Here is an 18714-nt window from a genome sequence, read left to right on the forward strand (position 1 = left end):
TTATTCATGAAAATACAAATTTTAAAGAAATATTCAATATGGATCTGATGTGTAGCTGCATATGTTGTTTATGCTCTTTAAATATTTGTTGATATGAGACGGCAATAATTTATGATTCAGGCAATATATATTCAAATGAATAGATACTTTGTTTCACAGCAGGAAAAGCAGCTTCATAAGTGGCTATTTTTCCTTAAATTACAAATTTGTTCAATCCCGGTTATTCTGTGAAATGGTTTCTTACATGATAGACCATAAAATACAAGTCACTAGCTAAATATGATAACATTAAAGTTCAGTTGAGATTTTTGTTTGAGTAAAATGGGACAGATGTAAGTTATATGATACAGATCGATAAATAGCTGCAGAATTTAAATAGGAAAAGTTATAATCTATGATATGTAGATATAAAAGTACCTGGATGATCTGACTAAATGAAAGATACCTATATGTTATATACCACTATGAGTATGATTTATTAAAACTGTGGCACTTTTAGTAAATATCCTTTAAACTTCATTTAAAGATATTTATATATATTCATTAAAAAAAACTTACTGGCATTCACTTATTTTCTCTTCAGAACTTGCATATCTTTATGAACATTATTAATTTAAATGGAGTAAGTATCTTTAAAAACTTTTCTTGGTAATTGGCTGCACAGGAGCTAAAGCTGATAATTAACAATCTTTTGGTTAAAAGATCATTATAAAATAAAGCAGCTATCCCAGATAATTACTATAAACTGACATTTTTCTTTGAATTCTTCACCTTCTTGGAGTCTATTATATACAATATCTTATCTCTGCTACCAGATGACAGCTTTTAAGAAACTAATCCTTTTCCAAAATATCATTTGCATCATTTTGTAGCTTAATTCTAAAGATGTATCTAATTGAATTTATCTTATGTTCTATATTTTTGTTTTTTAAAAAACTAATTAACTCCTAGTCATTTGTATCTATATAAATATACACACATATATAAAATGTATACACATATATAGCACATGCTACATGTAACAGATATAATAACATATACTACATGCATGATATGGTAATTTAATTTTAAATTATACTTTAATTAATATTTAATTTTAACTAATAAATTAAGATTTAATACTAGTATTATTTGAAGCAAACTTCTGAAAAATCAATGTAGAGAGATAATCTGAAGTTATGAATATATCAGTACTTGAGCACGATAAATCTGATGCAAGTTTAAAAAATGTCAAATCTAGAAGTTTGCCTAAATGAAGGGTTAAAATTTCTTTTTAGAAAACGTTTGTTTAAAAATAAGATTAGAAAGAAACATAAAAAGTTGTTAAGATGTTAGCATTTATGATCTTCATAATAATATTGTATATATCCCAAATCAATAGTAACATTGTGATTCACATTTCTAGGTAGGGGATCAATACATTATTTTTTTTTCTCTCATTATCTTTACATACATTCCTCTAATACATTATTTTTTTTACACACACACTTGCAACAGGAAACTTCATTAACTGTTGTGTGTCTGTATATGTATGTTTTATTATGTAAACATAGAAAATCATAGTTTTCATAAACTATGTAAATAGAACCTCAGAAATCATATATAACCTTTAACTACATCTGACAATGACCATTCACTTATAGGGAGGGTGCATAATGTGTGTGTGATTTTCAGAAATAAGGTTTTTTTTTTTAATTTTTAAAAATTAATTATTTTTATTAAAGCTTTTTATTTATGAAACATATGCATGGGTAATTTCTCAACCTTGATCCATGCAAAACCTTCTGTTCCAAATTATCCCCTCCTTCCCCCTCCCCCCCCCACCTCTTCCCCTAGATGACAGGTAGTCCAATACATGTTAAATATGTTAAATCCAATCTATGTATACATATTTATACAATTATACAAGATATTGTATATAATAGACTCCAAGAAGGTGAAGAATTCAAAGAAAAATGTCAGTTTATAGTAATTATCTGGGATAGCTGCTTTATTTTATAATGATCTTTTAACCAAAAGATTGTTAATTATCAGCTTTAGCTCCTGTGCAGTCAATTACCAAGAAAAGTTTTTAAAGATACTTATTCCATTTAAATTAATAATGTTCATAAAGATATGCAATTAAGAAAAATCGGATCAAGAAGGAAAAAAAACTGAGAAAGAAAACAAAATGCAAGGAAACAACAACAAAGAGTGAGAATGCTATGTTGTGTTCCACACAATAATAGTGTTAAATCTTGAAAATATTCTATTTAGCAAAGTATTTTTATGTTACAACTTCCCTAAATATATCTCTGTCTTTTTCTTTGGTTATCTCTCTCCTGTATTTTCTTCTTTTCCTGTTTCACTATCACTCCTAAAAGGTTATTGCTTATCCACTCTGCTTTTCATAAGTGAGGGGAGCTTTTGAGGGATTTTAAGGTTGTATCCCAATTACTTTCAAAGGCCAACTATGTTGGTGAAGGGGCAGCAGCTATGCTTAAGCAAGCCATCTTAGAAGGACTTTAAAGTACTCCTCCATTGGCTATTCACTTAGTCATCATTTTGAACCCATATAGAATTGGTATAGAATGGTCAGAAGGTACACATTTGTATTCCTTTGAATACACTCTATGTCACAAATATTAAAATAAATTTGTGTTTGGTAGTTAAGTTGTGACTTGGAAAAGAACATCTTTGAAATTGTGTACTCAATCCATGGAGTGCAAAAGTCAAATGGTTTTTATTATATGTGTTTTTTACATGTCAAAATTTTTAAAAATATGTTTTTAAAAATTTTGAGTTCTATATTCTGATCCTTTCTCTCCCTTACCCCCTTACTAAAAAGGCAAGCAATCTGATGTGTTATTATTTAATAAAGTAATCTTTATTAATTATATTAACCACTATATGTATATTTAAAATCTTATTTGCCTGCATAATTGATAGGTACTCTTGACTAAAAATAGTAGCTTGATAATAAAATCATTAACTGCTTTAAATTAATTTTACCAATTAGTTGTTCATTTTAAAAAATATTTATGATAGCTAGCTAGAAAATTGTGACAGAATATGTAAAAATTAGTTCTCTGACAAGACAATTTATATGCAAGTACTTACTGCTATTGGGGTTATCTCCTATGATATGATGTCTTCCGCTCCAGTACCAGAGCAGGAGAGTAGCATCTCGAGATCCAGACACAATATAGCAATCTCCTCCTATGTAGGATTCAGATCTGGCCAGACAAGTGACTACATCCCAATGGCCAAATACAATCTGAGTTAATTTTCCTGTAATCAAAACATAACAAGTTCATTTGTATTTGCTGCTTTTAAAAAATAGAATCACACATATTCTGATTCCATTGCAATCAGGGGAAAGAAGACTAGAGATCACACATATTCTGATTCCATTGCAATCAGGGAAAGAAGACTAGAGATCAATCAATCAATATATATATCAGCCCAACTCTAGATAGGGATGTATGCTTATTTCTGAAAAGTGATAATAAATGGTCAATTCCCAGATTTCAGGAAGTAGACGTTAAAGTAATATAATACTATAAGGACTTTTCTTCCTGGAATTTGGGACTGGCGAGCCTCAGGGAATCCTGTGGTTCATTAAGTCTGTTTTGAGAAAATGGACTAAGGCTCAGTATAGTGGATTTTGAACCCTTTAATCAGTGCTCAGTACAGGATTCATAGTGGATGAAGTAACATAATTAGGATATTTAACCTTATCTTTTCTTTTTTTTTCACTTAAAATTCTATTTTTTCCTATTACACATAAAGATAATTTTCAACATTTATTTTTGTAAGATTTTGAGTTCCCATTTTTTTCCCCTTCCTTCCTTCCTTCCTTCCTTCCCTCCCTCCTCCTCTCTAACACAGCAAGCAATCTGGTATAGTTATATATGTATAATAATTTTAAACATATTTCGGTATTAGCCATGTTGGGAAAGAAAAATCAAAATAAAAAGGAAGCAGCACAAGAAAGAAAAAACAAAAATAAAAGATGAAAATAGTATACTTTAATCTTCATTCACTCTTCATAGTTCTTTCTCTGGATGCAGATGACATTTTCTATTCCAACTCTATTAGAATTGTCTTGGATCAGTGTATTGCTGAGAAAAGCTAAGTCTGTCGTATCATCTTTTCTAAAATAAGTTAGAGTTTTTTTTTTTTTTTAATTAAGAAAAAATCTTCCCAAACTCCCTCTTCCCCCTAACAAAACCTTTGTTATAAACATGCATGGTCAAGCAAAGGAAATTTCTACATTGGGTAATGCTCCCCTCCCTCAAAAAAAGGTTTCATTCTTCTTCTTTTTTTCTTTAAAGCTTCAAGATTTATTTACAAAGTACTTTATAAATGTTAACTCATATTATCTTTACAACACCTCCAGAAGATAGATGCAATTGTTGTTCCTATTTTATTAATTTTTTTTTAATTAAAGCTTTTTATTTACAAAACTTGCATAGGTAATTTTTCAATATTGATCCTTGCAAAGGCTTCTGTTTTAAATTATCCTCTCCTTCCCCTCACCTCCTTCTCTAGTTGGCAGGTAGTCCAATACATGTTAAATATGTTAAAATATATGTTAAATCCAATATATGGATACATATTTATAACGTATTATATAATTATATTTATACATATAAAAAACATATATATTTATCTTGCTGCACAAGAAAAATCGGGTTAAAAAGGAAAAAAAAACTGAGAAAGAAAACAAAATGCAAGCAAACTACAACAGAGAGAGTGAGAATGCTATGTTGTGGTCCACACTCAGCTCCCACAGTCCTCTTTTTAGGTGTGGATGGCTCTCCTCATCACTGAACAACTGGACTTGGTTTGAATCATTATTGAAGAGAGCCATGTTCATCAGAATTGATCACTGAATAGTCTTGTTGCCATATACAATGATCTCCTGGTTCTGCTCATTTCACTTGGCATCAGTTCATGTCTCTCCAGGCCTCTCTGAAATCATCTTGCTAGTCGTTTCTTACAGAACAATAATATTCAATTACATTCATATACCATAATTTATTCAGCCATTCTCCAATTGCCACTACAAAAAGAGCTGCCACAAATATTTTTGCAGATATGGGTCCCTTTCCCTCCCTCCTTCAAGATCACTGGGATATACAGAAATACTGCTATGTTAAAGGGAATGCACATTTATTTTTGGAAGATTTTGAACTTCAAATCTTTTTTTTTTCTTTGCTACCTTGCCTTTCCTCTCCACAAGATAGCAACTTTTGGAGCATAGTTCCAAATTGCTCTCCAGAATTGTTGGATCTGTTCACCGTTCCACCAATTTTATCACTGTCCCAGTTTTCCCACATCCCCTCCAATATTCATCATCTTTTCCTGTCATTTTAGCCAATCTGACAGGTGTGTAGTGGTATCTCAGAGTTGTTTGCATTTCTCTGATCAATAGTGATTTAGAGCACCTTTTCATATGACTAAAAATAGTTTCAATTTCTTCATCTGAAAATTGTCTGTTCATATCCTTTCACCATTTATCAATTGGAGAATGACTTGAAGTCTTATAAAGTTGAGCCAATTCTCTATATATTTTAGAAATGAGGACTTTATCAGAACCAAATAGGTTTCATTCTATACTTCTCTATCAGGAAGGGGTAATATGTTTCATTATCAATCCTTTAGAATAGTGGTTTAGCAACTGCATTGATCAGAGTTTCTCATTCTCTGAAAGTTATTTATCTTTACCATATTGTTCTTGCATAAATTATTCTCCTAGTTCTGTTCACTTCACTGTGCATCAATTTATAAAAGACTTACGAGATTTCTCTGAAACCATCCCCTTTATCATTTTTTTTAAAAAAAATTATTTATTTTAAATGTAAATAGGAAATAGGAAAAGAAAAAAATTTCCATATGCACAGAATATAAGGATTCAAAATATAAAGCAATATATGTCCACTTCAAGAAAGAGTATAATAAACATTGTGCTCAGAGATGTCCATCTACATGTCCCTATATAAAAGTTTGTCCTTATTGAGTCCCTTATGATTTGTCTTTGATGTTTACTTGACATTTCTCTTGAATCTTACATGTCAAATTTTCTCTTAAGCTTGGAGTTTTTTGGACAACAAAATTTTGAAAGTCTAAGTGTCCATTAAATATCTCTTTTTTTTTTTTTTTTGATTCATGATTATGCTTCTGGAAATATTTTCAGTCACAACCTCAATTCTTTTGCTCTTCAATATATAGTAATTCAAAACCTGTGACCTTTCAATGGAGTTGCTGCTTAGTTCTTAGGTGACTCAAACTACTGTGGTTTTGCAGTATTTGAAATTTTTTTTTTTGTTTTGCTTGTAATATTTTTTCCTTGACCTGGCTTGAAAGGCTTGACCTTTCTTTGTAGGATCTCTTTCAGATATCAGTGGATTTTTTCCCTATTTCTACTTTCCCCTCCCTCTTATTTTAATATTTAGGGACAATTACAATTTTTTTTCTTGTTTTACTGTATCAAAATTCTTTTAATTGCAGCTTTCAGAAAATCCTATTATTCTTATATTTTCTTTCCTTGATCTATTCTCCAGTTTTATATCTCACTTTCTCTTCTATTTTTTCTATTTTATATATACACATTTTGTTTGTTTGTTTGTTTTATTATTTCTTGGATCTTATAACTTTGCTGGCTTCCTCTTGCCTAATTCTGGTTTTCTTTTTTTCTTTTTTTTTAGTTTGAGCATTTATTTTTGGAAGATTTTGAATTTCAAATCTTTTTTTTTCTTTGCTACCTTGCTTTCCCTCTCCACAAGATAGCAAGCAATCTGATATACATGTACAATCATTTAAAGCATATTTCTCTTTTATCTTTTCCTATCATCTTAGTCAATTTGAAAGGTGTAAGGTGGTACCTCAGAGTTGTCTTACTTTGCATTTCTCTAATCAATAATGATTTAGAGCATTTTTTTCACATGACTACAGATGGTTTTAATTTCTTCAACTGAAAATTGTTCATATCCTTTAATATTTATCAATTGTGAGAATGACTTGTATTCTTATAAATTTGATTCCACTAACTGTTGTGTCTTATTTAACCTATTTCATTGATTTATCACTCTATTTCTTAGCCAGTACCAAATAGTTTTGATAAGTGTCACTTTAAAATGTAGTTTTGGGTCTGGTATGGCTAGGCCACCTTCCTTTGCAACTTCCTCCCCTCCCCTCCCCCCATCCCAGCCTTGATAATCTTGACCTTTTGTTCTTCCAGAGGAATTCTGTTAGTTATTTTTTTCTAGCTCTACAAAATATTTTTTTGTTAGTTTAATTGGTATGGTACTGAACAAATAGATTGATTTAGGTAGTACTGTCATTTTTATTATATTAGCTAGCCTTCCCATGAGCAATTGATAGTTTCCCCATTGTATAGCTCTGACTTTATTTGTGTGAAAAGTGTTTTGTAATTTTGTTCATATAATTCTTGGGTTTGTCTTGGCATGTAGACTCCTAAATAGTTTATATTATGTATAGTTATTTTAAATGGAATTTCTCTTTCTATCTTTTGCTGCTAGGTTTTGTTAGTAATATATAGAAACGTTAATGGTTCTGCTAAAGTTGCTGTTTTAAGTAGTTTTTTAAATTGACTGTCTAGGATTCTCTACACATAGTATCATATCATCTGCAAAGAGTGATAGTTTTCTTTCCTCAATGCCTACTGTAATTCTTTCAATTTCTTTTTTTTTCTCTTATTGCTAAAACTAACATTTCTAGTGTAACATTGAATAATGGTGACAATGGGCATCCTAGATTCATCCCAATTTTCTGGGAATGCTCCCACAGGTTATCCTCATATTCTGTTTGCTGACGGTTTTAGATAAATGCCACTTGACATTTTAAGGAAAATTTCATTTATTCCCATACTCTCTAGTATTTTTTAAATTAGAAATGGATACTATATTTGTTAAGTTCTTTTGCATTTATTGAGATAATGATATAATTTCTGTTAATTTTGTTATTGATATAGTTATTTATGCTGACAGTTTTTCTGGTATAAATTCCACTTGGTCATAGTGTATTGTCCTGGTGATAAATGGCTATAATCTCTTTGCTAATGTTGTGTTTAAGATGTTTGCATGGATATTAATTAGGGAAATTTGGTCTTCTTATTTTCTTTCTCTGTATTGGCTCTTCCTGGCTTAGTTATCAGCCCTATATTAGTGTCATAAAAGGAATCTGTGTGGACTCCTTCCTTCTTAGCCTATTTTCTCAAATAGTTAATATAGTATTGGAATTAACTGTCCTTTAAATGTTTGGTAGAATTTATTTCTAAGTCCATCTGGTCCTGGAGAAAAAATCCATTGATGGCTTCTTCAATTTCTTTTTCTAAAATGGGATTATTTAAATATTTTATTTCTTCTGCTAATTTGAGCCATTTATATTTTTGTAAATATTCATCCACTTTATTTAGATTATTGAATTTACTGGCAAACAGTTGGGCAAAATAGCTCTTAATTATTGCTTTAATTTCTTCTTTACGAGTGGCTAGTTCACTCTTTTCATTTTTCTTATTGACTTTTTCTAATCAAATTAACAAAAGATTTATCTATTTGTTGCTTCCCCCCATACAAACCAACTCTTACTTTTATTTATTACTTCAATACTTTTCTTACTTTCAATTTTTAGTCTCTCCTTTGATTTTCAGAATTTCTGATTTAATATTTAATTAGGGTTTAACATTTTTTTTTCTTTTTCTAACATTTTTAGTTGCATGCACAATTCATTGATCTCTTTATTTTATTCATGTAAGCATCTAGAGAAATAAAATTTCCCCAAAGAACTGCTTTGGCTACATCTCATAAATTTTGGTATGTGTCTCATTATTGAAATTCTTTTGGAATGAAATTACTGTTTCTATGATTTGTTGTATGACCCACTCATTCTTTAGGATTTATTTAGTTTCTAATTAATCTTTGTCTATTTTTCCATAGCCCTTTATCATACATAATTTTTATTGTATCATGATCTGAAAATAATGCATTTAATATATATTTTTTGCTTTTCTGTATTTAACTGTAAAGTTTTTATGCTATAATATATGGTCAATTTTTGTGTAGATGCCATGTACCATTGAGAAAAGAATATATTCCTTTCTATCCCCCTTCAGTTTTCTCTAGTGGTCTATCATACATAACTTTTTAAAAATTCTGTGACCTCCTTGATGTTTATTTTGTGGTTAGATTTATCTAATTCAGAGAGAGGGAGGTTGAGATTCCTAACAGTTTAAATGCTATACCTCTTGTGCTCATATGGTTAGCACTGATATTCCTTCATTTCCTATGGTGTCTTTCAGCAAGACATAGTTTTCTATCTTATCTCTTGATTAGATTTTTTGATTTCGGTTTGTCTGAAATTAGGATTGTTCCCCTGTTTTGTTTTTTTTTTTTAAATTTTTTTTTGTTTGTTTATTTTACTTTAGCTGAAGCATAATACATTCTGCTCCAGTCTTTTATCTTTATTCTGGGTATATCTCTCTGCTTCAAACATATTTCTTGTAAACAATATATTGTGTATTCTGGATTTTAATCCACTCTGCTAACCATTTCTGCTTTATGGGAGAGCTCATCTCATTTCCATTCACAGTTATGATTACTAACTGTATTTCCCTCCATCCTGTTTTTACCTTTTTATACTTTTGTTTTTCTTTTGCCATTTCTGTCACCAACAGTATTTTGCTTCTGATCTCCATCTACCTCAATCTGCCTTCCATTCTATAATTTCCTCCTTTTCTTATCTTCTCTTACCTTTCTATTTTGCCTTCTATCACTTTGCCTCTTCAATTTTTCTTTCCCCTTTCCTCTTCCACTTCCCTTTAGAGTAAGATAAATATCAATATCTGATAAGGTATGTGAGTTTTATCCTCTTTGAGCCAAATCAGATGAGATTAAAGTTCAAACAAAGCTTATCTCCTTTCCTTCTTTCTTTTTATTGTAATAGATCTTTTGTGCCTCTTTATGTGATGTAATTTGCCCCATTTTGTCTCCCCTTCTCCCAATATAATCCTTTTTTCCATTCCTTAATGTCTTTTTTTTTTTACATTTTCACATCAATCAACTTATACTCACACCTTCTATATATACACGCCTTCTAACTGCTCTAATCGCAAAGACACAATTCTCAAGATTTACAAGGATCATCTTTCCATGCAGAGATGTAAATAGTTTAACCTTTAAATAACATTTTTTTTCTTGTTCTCCTTTTTATGTCTTCTATTTGAAGACTCTTCTATTTGAAGATCAATTTTTCTGTTCAGCTCTGGTCTTTTCATCAGGAATAATTAAAAATCTCCTCTTTCACTCAATGTCCATCTTTTCCCTTAAACAATAATGTTCAATTTTGCTGGGAAGTTGATTCTTGGCTGTAGTTCAATCTCCTTTACCTTCTGGAATATCATATTCAAGGCCTTCTGATCTTTTAATGTGGAAATTGCTAAGTCCTGGGGAATCTTGAGTAGCTCCTTATATTTGCATTTTTCTTTCTTGCAGTGTTTTCTCCTTACCTGATAATTCTGGAATTTAGCTACAATATTCATTGGAGTTTTCATTTGAAGTTCTTGAGGTAATCAGTGGAGTCTTTCAATGATTATTTTATTCTGTGGTTCTAAGACATCAGAGAAGTTTTCCTTAACAATTTCTTGAAGGATACTGTCTAGGCTCCTTTTTTGACTATGATTTTCAGGTAGTCCAATTTATTGGATTATTAATAAATTATTTCTACTGGATCTGTTTTCCAGATCAATTATTTTTTCAATGAATTATTTTATATTTTCTTCTATTTACATTTTCTTTTTTACTTTACATTTTCTTCTATTTTTTCATTTTTTAAAAATTTTGTATGATTGATTCTTGATGTTTCATTGAGTCATCCACTTCCACTTGTTCAATTTTAATTTTTAATGTATTATTTTCTTTGGTTGTCTTTTTACCTTTCTATTTCAGAAATTCTATTTTTAAAGGAGTTGTTTTATTCCCTAGATTCCTCCTGTCCCCCATTTTGCCAAATCCTTTTTTTTTTCAGTGTATAATTTTTTCCATTTTACCAAATTATTTTTTAAGGAGTTGTTTTCTTCAATATTACTTCCCTCCCCGCCATTTCACCAAATATATCTCTTAAGTATCTTCTTTTCTTCAGTCAATTTTTGTGCTTTCTGTCTCAGCTGTTTGACTTTTTCCCCCATAATTCTTTTCCATAGTTCTCATTTTTCCCCCCCCAATTTTCTTTTATTTCTTTTAATTGATTTTTAAAATCCTTTTAGACCTCTTCCAAGGGAATCTTTTGAGCTTGAGTTCAACTGGAGCTTGAGGTGCTGCCAGTTTTCTCCCTGTGCTTGGTTGGTCTGGCCTAATCAATCCTGCTTGTTGTGCCAGGGCACAGGGTCTCACAATTTGTCTTCTGGTTTTGGTTGGAAATGTCACAGCTGACCTGCTGGGTCATTGACCTGTTGAGCGAGAACCTTGAGGGCCTCTACTGCTGGTCTGTACTATGGCAAAAAGCCTTCTGCTGCATTTACTACACAGTGCCTGAGCTGGGCACTGTGCTCCTCTTTTACCCAAGTAAGAGAAACCTTTCTTGAAGTCTAAGAAACCTTAAGCTAGAAAATTGTTTCATTTCAAATTTTTTGGGTTCTGTTACTCCAAATTTTGTTTAGAGGTTTGATTTAACATTTTTTAGAGAAACTGGGGAGAACTCAGGCACCTTCCTCGCTTGTCTCTGCCATCTTGGCTCTGCCTTAAATCTAGTTTTTAAGGAGGCAATTTCTTAAGATTCTAGATCTCCTTTTCTAGTTGGTTGACTTTTTTTTCATAATCTTGTTCTTCCTAGATTGTTCTTATTTACTTATTTTTGGTTTTCCCTCATTCCCACTCATTTGATTTTTAAAGTCTTTTTTGAATTCTGTGAATTCTTTTTGAGTAGGTTATCATTGGACATTACTCTTTGGGGTAGGATGGGATTTTTTTTTTTCCTACTTCAATATCCTACTCTGAAGATGAACCCATCTTCTCTGTTCCCACAGTAACATTATATGATCAAGTTCTTTCTTTCTCTCTCTCTCTCTCTCTTAAAATATCTGTTTAAATAATCACTGCTAGTTTCTCTTTCTATTCTTCTCTTAGGCCTTGCCTAATTAGACTCCATCTTTCTTTGACTCATGATGATGTTAAGGTCTAGAGAAGACATATATATCAGCCCCCATATTAGAATGTAAATAGCTTATCCCTGTTTAGTCTCTTATAGATTGTTCATTATACCTTAACTTATGTGGTTGAACTTCAAACCTTTTATGCAGAAGTGTTTAGAAGACTCGTGTTTTATGAAAATCACACTCTCCTTCCTATAGCATCATTCTCAATATTTCTAGCTTGGTTCTTGGTTCTTGGTTCTAAGCCTATATATTTTTTGCCTCTTAGAATATCATGTTCCAACCTCTCTGCTTTATAATGGTGCATGCTAAATCATGTGTGAACCTGAATGTATCTCCTTGGTATTTGAATTCTTTCCAGTTGCTTGCAGTGTTTTTCTTTGCCCTGGAATCTCTGGATTTTGGCTATCATGTTCCTGGGATTTTTTCATTTTGAGTTTTTTTTGAGATCAGTAGATTTTTTTCTGTTTACATTTTGTCTTCTGGTTCTAAGACAAACTGTGTCCTGTAGGCTGAATTGGCCTGCTGCCTTTTTTTTTTTTTTTGTGAGCTCATGAACTAAGAACAATTTTTATGTTTTAAATGGTTTAAAAAATTTAAATAAAATCTTTTTTTTTTTTTGGGGGGGGGTGATGTGAAAATGGTGTCAAATTCAAATTTCACTGTCCATAAATAAAATTTTATTAGAATATCCCCCATGATCATTCATTTATTTGTTGTTTATTGCTATTGTTGCATAAGAAAAGCTACTCTGACTGGGAATGATGGAGATCTTTATGTGGCACTCTTCACATTACTGCCTGGCACACTACAAATTGCAGAGATGCAGTTTTACCTTGATAGCAGTTCAATTTCCATGTGTTTCTCTGTACCAAAAATAGTTTTTATTATCAGTATTTACCATTATCATGAGTTTTTGAGCTCAGGGTTGAAGCTGATTTGTTCTGAATAAGAAGAACCTTATTCAACCATTATAACTGAAAACTGAATGGCTTTGGATATTAGATTTAACCATACACTTTAATCATCTTTCTTAATCAACATAAAATTACAAGGCAAAATAGTGCTTATATGTAAAATTTACACTGGAGTAAAGCCAATTCAGTGACAACCTGTATTGTTTTAGTCTCACAGTAATATCTATTTACTTTATATATAATCTTCCCATGCTGACAAAAGTTAAACAAGTAGCAAGATTCTGATTTCCCATACACATATTTGTAGTAGACTTATTTTCTGAACTCAAACTACATTCAGACCTCAGTACAAGTGAAAAAAATTTCTGTATTTCAAAATTCATTTAACTATGAAATTGAGGAACTTCCATCTAATCCTTAATTGGAAGGATTTAGTACAGTACAATAATGTACTAAAAAAACAAATATTAAGAATCTAAATGAATTCTGAAAATGCTTTCCAGGTGATCACTATGCTTAATGAAACCATAAACTCCTGGACTGATAATAGTATTAAGCAAGACTTATCTGTGTTAAACTTTTTTTTTAATCAAAGATAAAATATGTAAAATCTTATAGATCAGCGACATATGCAATTAATTTTGAATAAAAAGGAACCCAAATTTGAACCCTCAAAACCTCCTTTCCTTTCCGATTGCTATTATAGAAGGCTACATGATTTTCCTAATCCTTCAGGCTCACAATCTAGGAGTCATTGTAGATTCCTTCCTCTTTCTTATCCCCCCTTCCCCCCCCCCCCCCCCATATCCAAGCTGTTGCCAAAGCCTGGCAAGTTCATCTTTGGAACATCTCATGTATATGCCTTCTTTTCTCCTCTGACATTGTTCCCACTCTAGTGCAAGCCCTCATCATCTTACATCAGGACCATAGCAATAGCCTGCTGATGGCTATTCTCTCAAGTCTCTCCTCATTCCAGTCCATACTTCATTCAGCCACTAAGTTATTTTCCTAAAACACAGGCTTGATCACATCAGCCCTCTATGAAATAAACTGCAGTGGCTCATTGCCTCAAGGAGCAAATACAAAGTGTTCTTTTTGGCATTCAAAGCCCTTTACAACTTAGACACTTCCTACCTTCTTCTTGTATCTTGCTTCCTACTCTTCAATCTAGTGACAATGGTCTTGTGGCTGTCCCACAAAATAAATAAGACACTTCATTTTTCTGCCTCAGAAATTTTTTTCTGGTCATTTTCCATGACCTCTTCCTCCTCCAATCTGACTACCAACTTCCTTTGCTTTCTTTCAAGTTACACCCATCCATCCCCTCTTTTACTAGAAGCCTCCACCAATCCTTCCTTATTCCAGTGCCTTCCATCAGGTAAATTATCTTTTATTTATATTTGCATAAATTTGTTTGCAAGTTGTCTTCCCCCATTCAATAGAAAGCTCCTTGAAGATAGGGAATATTTTTGCCTCCTTTTGTATTTCCAGAGCTTAGTGTAGGGTTTTACACATAATAGATGCTCAATAAATGTTTATTTATTAATTGAAAGGAGTTAGATGATAAGGATTTTACCTGTTTCTGTAGAATAAACTCTAAAACTCTTATCCCAGAATCCACAAATAAGAATGTAGCGATTATCTGCTGTGACAACAAAACAATGTGCATTGATCTGTATACTCTGATCCACAAGGTCTGTGATCTGTCGTTTATTCACCCCAGAATTATTTGCTGTAAATGAATGCAAACAAAGTTAATAAGTAAATTACTCTTTTAATTCCACTATGAAATTATAAAAGAAAATGCCTATGTTTAAATTTTAATGAACTGTGAATTTGTTGTATATTTTAAAATATGAACATTTAAAAGTATTGATATTTTCTGAAATGTAAGATTGCTGGATCTAGAGGTTTCTCTTGAAAGAAAATCAGTTATTTTCTTAGTGGTGACAATTATTATAAAACTATTTCACATATCTTAAAAAGAGTAATTAAGATCTCTTAAAAATAAGAAATTAAGGAAATGTTTAAAGCACAGTAAAAATGTTGACTACATTTTTTGGGTATGTACAATTTCAAAAATATCAGTAAAAAAATAAAACTATTAACAGGTAGTTGTTAATCAGTAAATGCTATATCTGGTCATATTTGTATAATGAAAATATATTTAAATATCTCAGAATATTACTTTCTGACTGCACTTGAAAATCTGTATGAAATAGAAATCTATACAAAAAATTTGTCTGGGCAATCCCATAGGGAGCTTTAGGTGAGTAGCTTTAAAAACTTTGATTATGAACCAAGAGAAAGTCTTTCCAGAATGGGCTTGAGTGAGAAATTAAAAAAAAAATAAAAAGCAAGGGGGAGGAAGAATAGAGAGTATCAGTGTAGAGCATTGGAATTAAATCTGAATAAAAATAAATCTGGAGCCCAGAGAAAGTGTGATTTCCCTACTGTCTTTTTGCTTGTCTGTACTCTACACTTTACTTTTTCAGGATCTGTCACTCTGCTGAATCCTTAAAAAGAAACTAGAGCCTTCTATATGCACATGTTTAAAAGATCACCATTCTGTCTTAGCACCCATTAAATTGAAATGCTCTTTTAAAGATACTTTTAACTTAAAAAAATATTAAAAATAATGAATAGTGAAATAATCCAAGAATAGACAATAGTAGAAAATAGTTAATGCCTGAATATTGGTATTTAATGGAAATTTAATTTTTCTATCACATTCTACTGTGATTGACAATCACAATGGCAATGACTTTTAGATTGCAAACTAGACCAGAGTATCCTAAAATTTCCTTAATGTTAACGTTGATTCTTTCTAAAAAGCATTTGAGTAGGATTTTGTAAAAAGGTCTAATGTAACTATTGAAATGCTTACATCCTATCTCATTTTTAGCCTTAAAAACCAGAAAAGATCTAATAATGAATGAAACAATAATAATAATTTGCATTTAGATATGCTTCATAGTTTACACAAAGCATTTTATTGATTTTTAGTATCAAAGTCAGTAAAGTAGGCCAGGGCAAATATTATTAGTATTATCAAATACTACAGGTTGTGGAGAAATGGAGACTCACAAAGATTAAATGACTTTCTTCAGGTCATACAATTAGTAAGTCGCAAGGAGAGGACTATAATTTGGGCTCTCTGCCTCTTGCACTTTCTCTTTCAATCCCCAGTCTCTAGGCAACATGCATATTGATACAAGTAGGGTGATAAAAAGGAATAACCATACATGATGGGTCACTCAGGTCTTTTTGTGGATCAGTAAGGTCTAATTAGTTCTGAGACCACATACTGACCCCTTAAGACTGACTGATTATCTTGCAAATACATGACATTTGGGTTCTGTGAAAAAATGTTAATACAAATCCATCATAACTACCAGAAAATCAAAGTGCATGCCTTAACCTTATTAATGGTGGTTCAGTAATACTATGTCTTATATAAAGTCCTGAACTAATACTTGCTAAATGTACCACAAAAGCATCACTGTATAAAATTTACATAATTTTCAGTCCCCCCCCCAATTTCCTTTAATATACTTACACAATGAGATCAATTGAAAATTCATTTTTATCTCTATTAAAATCCTCTCTTCAATTTTTTTTCTTCTCTCTTCAATTTATAGGAGAGGAAGTGTGGAGTAGAGGAGAGTGGTCAGGATGACCCAGATGCTTATACATGCTGGCTATCATCTTAGGCATCTAAGACAGTAAGCTGTAGAGCTTCTGCTGATTTAGAGGGAACCTCTTCATTGGAGACAGATATATAGATGTCTTATATAGATGAAGTGACAAAAAAGAAATAACCTACTCCTTTTTTCCCCACAACTTAAATCAGTTTATACTGGGAATAATCTAATATACCAAAGTTGTAAGAAACAATGTCTACCTAACATGGAAACCTTTGGTATTTTCATTTTTAAAACTTTGTGGTAGCCCCACTGAGCATTTTCAAGACAACCTATTATCCTGTGTTTTTTCTATTCAGTCAAACTTCTAAAAAGTCCACCAGATTCACTGCCTCCACTCCTTGCCTCTCATTCACTTCTCAACACCCTAAAATATTAGCTTTATCCTTTACCTCTCTAATGAAATTGCTCTGTTCAGAATCACAAATGATTTCAACTGCTACATTCCAAAATCCTTTCTGCACCTTATCTCTCCCCCTCCTGCCACCAGGCAACTGGGGTTAAATGACTTGCCCAGGGTCATACAGCTAGGAAGTATTACATGTCTGAGGCCGGATTTGAATTCAGGTCCTCCTGACTTCAGGGCCGACACTCTCTATCCACTGCATTCTCTTGATCTCATCAGCCTTTTATATTATTGATACCCACAACTGGACTTGCTTCTCCCCTGGTTTTCTTGTCTTTTCCTACTTTTTCAGGCTTTTTCCTGCTTCGTTCTTTGTTCACTCTTCAATTTCCCTTGCTGGATCATCATTCATCATCTTTTTCCTTAGCATGGATGTTTGCTGAGGGCTCTATCCTGGGCTTTCTCTTTCCATTTACACTCTTTTCTAGAGATTTGATATCTAGAGATATCAAAAAGATATAATTTTGAACCCAACTTATATCTTACCAGCTCATGATGGATAGCTTCTCCTAGATGTTTTATAGACATCTCAATCACAAATATTAAGGACCTCATTATTTCCAATTCTCTCTACCAAACCTTTCCCTCTTCCTAACTTCTCTGTTTCTACTTAGGACACCACCTACTTTAGGGCACTTTCTAGTTACCCAGATTCTTTCTAGATCATAGAGCACAGATTTAGAGCTAGAAGGGACTTTAGATGTCAATACATCCCTCTGCTCCATTTTACAGATGAGAAGAATGAGGCCTAGATGGGTTTAATGCCTTACCCATTTGTACGGATATATGCTAAGAGTTGTAATTTAATCTTGTTATAATAGATATTTGGCTTTGTGCAAAATATGACCATACAAAAAACATGGAGGCTTATTGTCCTAGGAAATGTTTTTTACCATATTTCAAGTTTTACATACCAATTAAAGGATCCATTTCAATGGGAAGATGATGGGCTTGATCCAAGGAATATCCTGGGGCTCCCCTGAGGCCTAAAGATGAAAGAATAAATAAAACTATTATAAACTATTATGTAAAATGATTTTTTACCTATTAAAAGTTTTTTAAGATTATGTACTATGTACATAATACACATGCACATATATATATATATTCATTCATCTATACACATACATGTATATAGCTGCTTTTGATGAAATTATTTTACCGCCTCTAAGGATAAGAGTACTAAAATTTAAGTAGTGTTTTCCAAAATGTTTTATGTGTAACATTTGAGTAGTACACTATACTGTTTTTATAGATAACCTTTGAGGGTTATCATTAAAGGCTGTTGAAATTAACTAAGACATTTACCATTTTGAATCAACTATTGTATAATTTAGATCAATTTTTTTTGGGTCTCTATCAATCAGGGATTTTCCTTAAAATTTTCTCTTTTACTTTGGATGTTCAGATAGTCTTAACTTTCTCATTCTCTCCATACTAAAATCATTCCATTCTTTTAGTTGGGAGTTGCTCAAATTCTAAGAAACTTGACAGTGAGAATTCAGAAGCATATTGAATGGAATCTAAGAACAGCAA

General features: G+C 31.7%; 1 protein-coding gene across 8 annotated transcripts in view; it reads right to left on the reverse strand.

Moving 5' to 3' along the window:
* The window catches only part of NBEA (neurobeachin), a 727838-nt gene that overhangs the window by 15651 nt on the left and 693473 nt on the right, over positions 1-18714 (reverse strand). For all 8 annotated transcript variants that reach the window (XM_031960710.1, XM_031960705.1, XM_031960707.1 and 5 more), the window contains 3 exons: positions 18093-18164; positions 14645-14800; positions 3100-3270 (listed from right to left, as the gene is read on the reverse strand). In XM_031960710.1, coding sequence (XP_031816570.1) covers positions 3100-3270; positions 14645-14800; positions 18093-18164 — 399 coding nt within the window. The remainder of the gene's footprint in view (positions 1-3099; positions 3271-14644; positions 14801-18092; positions 18165-18714) is intronic.

Source organism: Sarcophilus harrisii, chromosome 3 (genome assembly GCF_902635505.1).
Source record: "Sarcophilus harrisii chromosome 3, mSarHar1.11, whole genome shotgun sequence".
Classification (NCBI taxonomy): Eukaryota; Metazoa; Chordata; class Mammalia; order Dasyuromorphia; family Dasyuridae; genus Sarcophilus; species Sarcophilus harrisii.